Source organism: Lasioglossum baleicum, chromosome 15 (genome assembly GCF_051020765.1).
Source record: "Lasioglossum baleicum chromosome 15, iyLasBale1, whole genome shotgun sequence".
In the NCBI taxonomy this organism is placed as follows: Eukaryota; Metazoa; Arthropoda; class Insecta; order Hymenoptera; family Halictidae; genus Lasioglossum; species Lasioglossum baleicum.
Window position 1 is genome coordinate 10,726,035 of NC_134943.1, and position 9,753 is coordinate 10,735,787.

At 36.9% G+C, this 9,753-nt stretch overlaps 2 protein-coding genes across 3 annotated transcripts; one reads left to right on the forward strand and one right to left on the reverse strand.

The window, feature by feature from the left end:
- Positions 1-1,140: 1,140 nt before the first annotated feature.
- Positions 1,141-7,343, forward strand: Fanci (Fanconi anemia complementation group I). The gene is made up of 22 exons (XM_076438881.1): positions 1,141-1,414; positions 1,492-1,784; positions 1,866-2,033; positions 2,108-2,331; positions 2,396-2,592; positions 2,687-2,823; positions 2,877-3,097; positions 3,166-3,518; positions 3,738-3,870; positions 3,963-4,270; positions 4,349-4,546; positions 4,617-4,777; positions 4,842-5,018; positions 5,087-5,238; positions 5,322-5,521; positions 5,606-5,773; positions 5,839-6,013; positions 6,108-6,324; positions 6,393-6,465; positions 6,710-6,853; positions 6,953-7,051; positions 7,134-7,343. Exons 1-22 carry the CDS (start codon positions 1,331-1,333, stop codon positions 7,251-7,253), a joined length of 4,002 nt encoding a protein of 1,333 aa, XP_076294996.1. The 5' UTR covers positions 1,141-1,330; the 3' UTR covers positions 7,254-7,343.
- Positions 6,881-9,657, reverse strand: Ytr (U4/U6.U5 small nuclear ribonucleoprotein 27 kDa protein yantar). Of its 2 annotated transcripts, none has more exons than XM_076438952.1 (4): positions 9,519-9,657; positions 7,945-8,185; positions 7,711-7,871; positions 6,881-7,590 (listed from the first exon to the last, which is right to left on the reverse strand). In XM_076438952.1, exons 2-4 carry the CDS (start codon positions 8,061-8,063, stop codon positions 7,394-7,396), a joined length of 477 nt encoding a protein of 158 aa, XP_076295067.1. In that variant the 5' UTR covers positions 8,064-8,185; positions 9,519-9,657; the 3' UTR covers positions 6,881-7,393. The 2 variants fall into 2 exon arrangements, with proteins under 2 accessions (XP_076295067.1, XP_076295066.1); XM_076438951.1 differs by lacking the exon at positions 9,519-9,657 and adding an exon at positions 8,271-8,487.
- Positions 9,658-9,753: the final 96 nt, after the last annotated feature.

The following is a 9,753-nucleotide window of genomic DNA, read 5'->3' on the forward strand; positions in this document are numbered from 1 at the left end:
TTTTTTCAACAAAATCGTCGAGTTATCCCCTCAGTGACCTTGGACCAGAAAGTCAAATTCGTCGACTGGTAATACGGCAAAAAACGACCGTGATCCATTTAACTTGTCCTTTCACCCTCCGGCCGAATTTTTCATTGGAACGCCGCGCCGCGCCGCCGTACCGATACAAACGATAACGTGCATGTACCATTCGCCTGTTTTCAAAATGTCCCGCTCATTTCCTATGGAAAAACTCGTGTCTCGTGTCGCCATATGCCATATATGTGGATCACATGCGACTTCAAATCACATATCTACATTTATACCATTATTCAATCGAACAATTAGATATAATTACTTCTACTTCGTGTACAGGGTGATCTGGGAACTGGGACAAGTTCTGCTCTTTTTTTAACCCTCATTCGTCTATCGTCTATCGTGTCTCATGTCGCCATTAGCGGACGACATGTGACTTCAAACGTACCAAACCACATATTTACACTTATAACATTATGCTGTTTAGATTTCGATGTAATTACTTCTACTTTGTGTACAGAGTGATTCTGGGATCTTTATGCAAAATAAAATTTATTTCTTCTGCGGATCGTTATGCAAAATAGAAATTGTCTTCGTCGATTGCAAGAAATGGAAACCAATATACTTTATGTGTATATTTAGAGTGCTATTTCCTCCCTTATTCCTCCTACAAATGCATAAAAATCCTCAGTCTAATCATATAATACGTCCTAACTATTTTTTTGTTCATCCAATAGATCCCTTTCATTATCCTACGTACAAAAGTGCTAATCCAAGATCATCGAAATGTCGAATCAATATTTCACGGGATACGTATTTGTAAACTCTCTTTATTCTCGTTTACTCTGACACAAAACGTTAAATATCTCGGCGATTATGAATCTCGATGAATGAAGTTAAAATCACGACCGTGATCGTGATTCTACGATCACTGTGATAAATCAATAAACCTAAATATGTATAAATGCGAACCCTGAAAACAAAAAATACTCGGACTCGGAGGTACTCATGAAGCACACATTGACATTGAAGCACAATGCACATAAAGTTCCCATCACTGATATAGGTTCCCATACGTTCGAAAAGGATGCGTCCTCTATGCGAATCTTTGTCAAACTCGTAAGTATTGCAGTTCAATTCAATTCAGTTCAATTTCGTGCAGTTACTAGAGTAGTATTGAGTAGTATATTTAGACGTACGAATACGACGATACATGTAATTTGTCATCTTTCAATTCAAGCGTATAAAAACTTGAATCAAAGAGAAAACTTGTTTTCCATTCTGAAAGAAATATCGAAAACTGATAGAATTAGAAATGTATCAGCAATTTCAACGTTTACGAGACCCTGAGAAGCAACAGGAATTGCGCGCATTTATTCAAGATTCGAACGTGGAAGAGGTAACGATACTGCATAAAATAATTTATTACTAATTAGAACTGTGGAATAATTTACGATTAATTAACATCTTCGACAGCTCACGAAGATAATAAACCACAACGTTTGTAAGACAGACGCACCGAAAATATTCGACGACATATTACAAGCATTCCCTGATTCTGAATTCTATCGATCAAAGCGGCTCAAATTGATCGAGAACACGATAGGAATTTTAGAAAAAACCAAAATACCTACCGTACACGCGGATGCGATTGTCAATCGAATAATTTTCGATCTTCCGAAGCATTCGAAGCACAATATTGTTAAACTTGTCGATGTTTGTGTAATCGGTATTCGTGACGACAATAATAAAAATAACGAACTACTATGGTACATTAATGACCACCGTTTCTGTAGAACTTTACATACGTTCTAAAATATCATGCTAATTTTATTATTTTTTCTTATCAGTTGGAAAGACCTGTTACCTGCGCTGCTCGAAGCATTGGAAAATGAAAAGCAGATTGTTCACGTGGATAAAGAAGTCTCTGGGAGCGAGTATAAATTGTTGATCGTTAAAGCGATATGTAATTATCAATGGAATACCAACCACCTACCGTTGCTAGCTAAAATGTTTGGGTAAATGATTTTTAAGCACAACATAGTTGCGTGTTTTAAAACATTATGCTATATTATACAATATTTGTTCAAAGGGAAATGGCTTTGGATAAACAAGATCGTCAAATAGTTGTCAGAGCATTGTGTCGTGCTTTGCCTGATCTATCGCCGAATCAAGTGCCACCTTTTGCCTATCAAGCTCTAAAATTATGTAAGAATCAAGACCAGCGATACTTCTTCGACGCGCTGTGTAAATATTTTGAGTCTTCCTATGCAAAAGCACTTTCTACTGACGATAAGGACAGTATGGAAAGCATCGGTACGTAACTCAACTATGTGTTGCAACTTATTCTATTCTATCTTGGTCCAATTGTTCCATACAGGCATCATCGGCACAAAAGAACTCGCAGATATTGAAAGCACTGTACTGTACTATGTGTACCAAGCTGTGCAATTAGACCACGAAAGTCTGAAAGACTTTCTTCGTAATCTTAAATGTGCTTGTTACGCGTCAAAGTATATCTTACAACCGTTTATGCTTGCCGTGTTAACATCTGTATCCAATATATACACAGATCAGGTAATCAAAGTTTCAGCAAATAAAAACATTCTTTGTTTTACTTGAGAAGTAGTAAGGTCTGTTTCATTTTAATGACAAAGGATGCATCCGGCAGATTTTCGAAATATTGAAATTGGCTATCGTTAATAGCAGCATGGACAAAGAGAAAAGACAAAGTAGCGCCTGGCTGAGACAACTTTTGCCGTCTGATCTCAATGTAATCGATATCGTTCGACGAATCATAGACACCAGGTAAGGTATTCGAATTTCTTTTACGTATAGCTTTCTATTTCTCGAGTTTACAGCAACAAGGATCGTCATATGGTATTGAAAGGTCTCATAGATCTAGCGTTCGTGTTAATGAGTACAAGCCAAAAGTTTAAACATAATACGGTGGTCTTGTGGAATACAGGAGCCGAGATCATTCGAGAAATAATTAAAAAACGACACGAAACAGTGGCCACTGTGTTACAGGAACTAGTTGACAAAATAGTAGTGAGTGGTACACCAATGATACACTATACGGGTAACAAATCATTTATGTTGGTCACAAATTCTCTAATGAATTTGGAACTATATATGTACATCTTTTAGATTGTTTAAAGTACGCATGCCGTGAATTATCGGTAATAATTCTGGATCATCAAATTTGGATCATGACTCTCCTCGAACGGTTGATATTCCTGCCGACTGTTGTAGCTGATCAAGTTTTGTTTGCTATTCTGCCGTTGATGCATGTTTCGCCCAATATACGGGAGAATCTTCTTTTGACTTTGAGAAAAGCTCTTTATAGGAAAGGTATAGAGAAACGTCAAATGGCGATTACAGGATTTCTTGAAATGTTGAAATATTCCAAGATGCACTCCTTGAGCAACTTTAGACTGAGTCAACGCTGCAACTCTTCCATGTATGCTGTTAGCTCGAGTTCTACGTCGACGTTAACTCAGGTATATTCGGTTGAAATTTAGTAACGAAGAAAATTTCAGCATCTACAGGTTTTGCAATCCAAATTCACCCCTTTGCAAGTCAAATACACCCTTTTTCAAATGAATTTCAACATTTTGCAAATCAATTTCAAAGGGTGAAATTGATTTACATAAGATTGAATTTGACGCAAAACCTATATACTGACGCGACAATGTAGATCTTGGTAATTCTTATAACAGGTGACCGTAGAATGCGGTACACAACGGGAGAAGCCAACCAACGAACCTGACAAGACTTTGTGTTACGAAATATTGGATATATTAAAGAAGAGCTTTACCTATGAGTTTGAAGTTCGATTGCACATGTACAAAGGTTCACAGAGCAGATTACGTTTCTACATTTGCTTTCTACATTGTACATACGTGGAACATTTCATCGGTACTGAATAATATCATACATTTTAGGCTTTTACAGTATCGCTGCGAAAAATCATGAAATAACAGAAGTCGTGCTGAATATGCTTGCTTCGCATTTGAATCTTTATCTTGAGAAGGACGAGAATGTCTTACCACCTATCAAATTTGAACTGTGTATCGACGTTCAGGAAACAGAAATTGTCTTAAAAGAACCTATAGCAGAGCTGATATTTGCGATACAGAAAATATACATTTGTATGTTATCGAGGAAATCGAATACATCTGATAAATGGCATGCTATTTTAGAGTCTCTGTGCACACGTATGTCAGCCACTGATTTGGAACATTTCAATTTGGTAATTTAAACAAAATCACTGTTCATAAATTTTCTGTACACAGAATTGCTTACGTTCGTTTATCTATGATCATTCTAGGAGCGGGGGATAGATCTTTCAGAAGACTCTTTAAAATCTCAGATCAAGTTGCAACATCTCAACATGGCAATTGTCACTTATGAAGCTTTAATAGCGTTTCGAATAGGACAATGGTTTTTGGAAGAGAGTTCAGAAATTTGTGATAGTATTGGGAATTTATTCAAGGGTTATACGCAGTCGATAGACTTTATTAAAACGGTAATATACATATCATTATCCTTTTTATTTGTTTGAAGCTATAGTTTATTCACTGTATTGTCATTAACAGCAACAATCTACAAAAACGAAGAAGCCAGACGGTGGTAAAGCTAAGAAGAATAAGGATGCGAGCCACACGACCAGAAAACCTGTTAAATCGAATAACGTTAAAGTGCCTACCTCTATTATGGACTTGGATGCGATACATCAATGTCTATCCCTATTATACTCGTAAGTGTAGATACTTACGCTTGGCAGTTTCGATGTGATACATTTCTACGTATGATTTATTCAGGAACAAGCGATCTTCTTCGGCTCAAACCCAACTTGTTGAGCTTCGTGAAAATCGTAACTTCTGTTGTTATATACTCCAAACGTGCGAACAACTTTTACAAACAACAAAGCCACTGAAGACCGATACCGGTCGAGTGCAATCGAATTCGTACGTAGACGTCTACATCGGGATCGGAGGGTGAGTACAAGAGACGGGAAAAATCCATGAGTCTCGACATTTGTTAACATGCTATATTTTGTGTTCAGGTTACTTTACGAATACTTTGTCTTAAGTCTGGCCGATGTGGTTGAGCAAGATGAACAGATGACAGTATTAGCCCTGCAATGTTTCAAGGAGATTTGCTATTGTATGTGCACGACATTCTCAACGGAACTGCCTCGATTTCTCAACACGATACGTAGGTGATTTTGTATGATTGCTTGCGTTTCATAATTCCATTACATCTCTTCATTAAATATGTGCGTCTGTTTCCTGCTAAAGTACAATCGATGAGTAACTTTGCATCGGGGGATATTAATTTACAACTGCAGAAAGTTGTTCTCTCTTTAAACGATTGTTTCGTGGAATCGGTTGGCCAAGAAACAGATAGTAACACAAAGAAGAAAGTATCCATTCTGCTGTTACAGATTATGGAACAGTTTGCATACAAAATTAATTTCGCTGAATTCAATGGCGAGAAGGTCGGTAGATCAATTGGTAGATCTACAATCTACATTGATATTATGTACTGCTTTTTAATATTATATTCTGTATGTGCACGAAAGGTATTCGAATGCGTTAAAAAGGTGGTGCAAACAAAAGAGCTGGAAGCGTCTGTCGTTGCTATTGTAGTTCAGTTTCTGTTACGTTTGGAAGGATATACGCAAGAGTATGGAGAGACGTTGAATGAAATCTGTGAGAAACTATGTGAAAAAGTTGGCAGTATCGATGGTGTAAGTATTCATGCGACTGTTTTTAATGTGTTTTTACTCTTTACGGTTTGCTTTGATAAATACAGAATCAATTGACATCGAACGAACAATACGAGATTATTCACGAAGAGACATTTGAGCTGATTTACAACGTACTAAACGATTGCATAAAAGAAAAATTGAATAACGCTTCCTGGCTGCTGTTGCACTTGAAAGCTGAAGATATCATAGTCCGAGCGTCTGGAACGATCGACGAAATCTGTATGTAGCGATTCAAAATCTATAATTAATAGCTACGACATTTTGCTGGTGTTTTGTACTTAATAGAAATATCTCGATGACGATATCAAAACAGATAATAACAGTTTAAGAGACAAGGAACGAAATTTGTGTAAACAGCTGTCTTACCTTATGCAAGTGCTTCATACATTGACACGTACGTCGATAGAACCAGGTCCATGTACCGATATCACGTTTAAAAATTTACAATATTTGTATCATTTGCTGGGGAACCTTACAAAATATTTTTACGCTAAATCGAACGAACAGAACGCGGCTTTCCAAACAGTCAAGTACGTAACCACTATCAAGGTACATATATTATTGTTGTTGTGATATTTATGTACATGTTACATTCCAGATTCATTCAAGTGATACAATTGGCTGGAAAACCATTAAAATCTGCCTTTTACAATCTTGTGACGTACCTCGAGGTAATCAGACTTATTCTCAGCGTTATTTATATTTTTCTTTCTGCATTAGTAACACTGTACAACACCAAATTTGTTCAGCAATTACTGTTGGGTGATTCTTATAGAGTTTGTCATTCTAAAACGATTTTTGTAAAAATGCATGATTTCTCAACTCTATAAGAATCACTCAACAGTAATTGCTGAACAAATTTGGTGTTGTACAGTGTAATTGAGACGGCCTGTTATTCGAGACATTTTATCACAGGAAAATCAGAATAAATTAGACTCCAAGACTGACTCTCACGCGCGAAGGAACAAAATTTTACGCGAAACCAAAGTGATACCACGCGTGGTTTATGAAATTGAGCAGTTCAACAAAGAAGTACTGCTACTTGGCAAAAGAACGGGCGTGAGTATTATTACAGATACACAGCGATACAAAACACTTATCATTTTATTGACATTCCATATGAAATTTGAATTGCATCTTCGTATATATTTGTGACAGATACCTTTGGAGAATTACATGAAACACAGCGTCACGCGAGATTTCCGCATTAAGAATCCACAACTAGTGGAAGGTCTTGAGAAAATGGATACGAGCACGGTAATAATATAGATTGAACAATTAAGTATACAAATGTCGCAGAGACATTTTCCGAGATTATCGTTCATATTGATTTTTCTAGCTTTCATTGTCACATTCGGAAGAAGACAGCGAAATCCGTAATTCCAATATGAACGAGACGACGAGCAGCACTGCCGATGATGACACACCTTCGAGGAAACGATCGAGAATCGAAGACTGAAGCTGCGTGCTCTTCCCAATAATAAATTACCTTTAATTTTCATTTCTCGAGATTTGTATTTTTTAGATAAACACTTTGCAAAGATAATCTGTTTGTTTCTGTAATTTCTGTGGTAAACTTGCACACTTAGAACAAGCTTTCTACGCCACAAAGTCCAACGGTCTATTGAATCCTCCTTTCCTGTTCATGTATTGCCTATACTTTCTCTTCAAAATAACGTGTACGGCACCCACGTCGTTGCCGTCAACCTTTTTACCCTTGGTAGTATCGAAGCCACAAAAACCCATTATTCTCATCATTTCCTGTTCCTCGGGTGTTTTCCCTTGAAGATCAGCCTCTGTTGAACATCAATCTTGTTAATAAAATCGTTCGGCTTACGATCAAACATAGCATTATCTTTAACATGTTCCGTGAATATTTTATAACAAATTTACGTGTTAAATTGCAACAGATATACCTGTGATAACAGGACGTTCTGCTGTGTTAGCTTTTTGTTTAGGTTTTGGCCTATCCCTCTCTCTAGATCTGGACCTACTGTATGAACGTCTGTGCCTCTCTCGATCACGATCACGTTCTCTTTCTCTGTCCCTCGACTTCACCCTATCTCGTTCTACGGATCTAAAATAAGTTTTAGTTTGTGACAGACACTTTTATACATCGCAGTGGATCTAATCGAACTAGAAACGTGTACCTTCTTCTTCTCTCACGGGAACGTCTTCTTCTTCGATCTCTGTCGCGTTCTCTTTCGCGATCCCGGTCTCTCGATCGATCTCTCCTCCTTGCTGGGGAAGGTGTTCGACTACGTCCCATTATTCTATGAAACTCTCTACTATTACTATCAAACTAGATAAGTTGTTTCATTGACGCACGTTCCGCCGTGTTCCTCCAGTATCTGATCCTAAATAATGTTTCGAAACTATCTCCAAACATGCCTGAAAGTCATGATATACATAAATTTTACAAGTTAGGTTATGTTTACGTGTACCGGTTGCTCTACCACCTTGTCTACTTATATACCTCATCCGATTTATGAAATTCGAGTAATTGATGTTTTCTGCATAGATTAACTATACTGCAATTAATAACCGTAGACATGTAATATTATACTTTTGAAATGCCGATATTGTTATGCACTGTTATTGACTGTTATGTACACTCATGTATTTACACTGTAAATACCAGTAAATACGTATCCTTTATTTTGTCAGGTATTTTTGTGTAGTAGTGGTGGAGATCTATCGAAGTACTATCGATGGTTATCGATAGTTCTCACTATCGAGATGAACAATCGATGATTTACTTTTACTATCGATAGTTATTTGTAGCGAAATTTCGGGGTTGGTATTCGTACAGTTGTAATCGTTTTACCATCGTTTTACTTGGTTTTACTCGACAAATATTACTAAAATCCGATAAAACCAGATAAAACTAATAAAAGGTCAAACTTGAAAAATGTTTTTTATTCAAGACTAAACAACAATATCAAAATTCATTAGATAAGCATCAATGGCTTTGTATACGTATCGATCTTCAAATATGGATGATGAAGACATCACCAATTCGAATTCAACCTTCATTGTAAATGTTTCAAATTCAAAACTCAAAATTATTTTATTTTTTACAGAAGACTATGGTGTCATCTAGCAGTAATCCGAGATACTAATAGTCTGTTTCAGCGTTTTACCACGGATGGCGCCACCGGCCCAAAACTGGACACTTTACTGAGCAAATGTTTTCTGCCGAAATCTGCATTCTATCTTATAGTCAAAACGGCAAGAATTTTTCAATAAAGATATACATTCGTTAAATTTCTATTTTATTATCTCGTACAATTTTAGGATATGCATCCTAAGCGCCTGTAATTATTAATCACGTTCATGCCTATGTTATCTTCATCGTTTTGCGTGATTTTTCGGAACTGGACCAATTTTAGATGATTGAAAGATATATCGATAATCAACAAGCTTACACAGATCCAATGAACAAAGGGAATAATAAAGATGATTAAATATTCTCCGAACGAATGCATAATTATGTATGTATGCAGAATTTAGATATCTTGAAATGACTGGGGCCTCGAGGATTACAGAGCGAGAACGAGGTGTACATTAGGATAAAAATAGAATAGAGGAATTTGCATCGTGAACGTTTCGTTTTGGACCAGGCTTTGCGCATCTTGGCTGGCTATAACGTTCATTCGGGTCGATGAAGTAGCTAGTACGCTATTTATTTATATCTATTTATTAAATACGAATCTGAAATTACCTGCGACGTAATCGTTCGAAAGGTAGATCTCACCGAAATGCGTCTGGCGTTCGGTGTCGATCGTGTACATTTCACATCAAGTGCAAGGATAATTAAACGATAAAACGAAACGCGTATAGTAAGCCAGACGTATTCGGTTCAATAATCAGAACCGACTGGGAAAACGCTAGGGAAACCACAATTCTTAACAAGATGATTGCTCGCAATCATTACGAGATAATTCTGAGACGACGCG

Excerpts from the sequence above, each read along its gene's own strand:
- Fanci (XM_076438881.1), top strand. The coding sequence starts at position 1,331 with ATGTATCAGCAATTTCAACGTTTACGAGACCCTGAGAAGCAACAGGAA. Across the intron at positions 5,019-5,086 it reads GTCTACATCGGGATCGGAGG|GTTACTTTACGAATACTTTG; the intron begins GTGAGTACAAGA and ends TTTTGTGTTCAG. Across the intron at positions 6,325-6,392 it reads GCGGCTTTCCAAACAGTCAA|ATTCATTCAAGTGATACAAT; the intron begins GTACGTAACCAC and ends GTTACATTCCAG.
- Ytr (XM_076438952.1), bottom strand. The coding sequence starts at position 8,063 with ATGGGACGTAGTCGAACACCTTCCCCAGCAAGGAGGAGAGATCGATCG. Across the intron at positions 7,872-7,944 it reads TCCCGTGAGAGAAGAAGAAG|ATCCGTAGAACGAGATAGGG; the intron begins GTACACGTTTCT and ends AACTTATTTTAG. Across the intron at positions 7,591-7,710 it reads AGAACGTCCTGTTATCACAG|AGGCTGATCTTCAAGGGAAA; the intron begins GTATATCTGTTG and ends GATGTTCAACAG.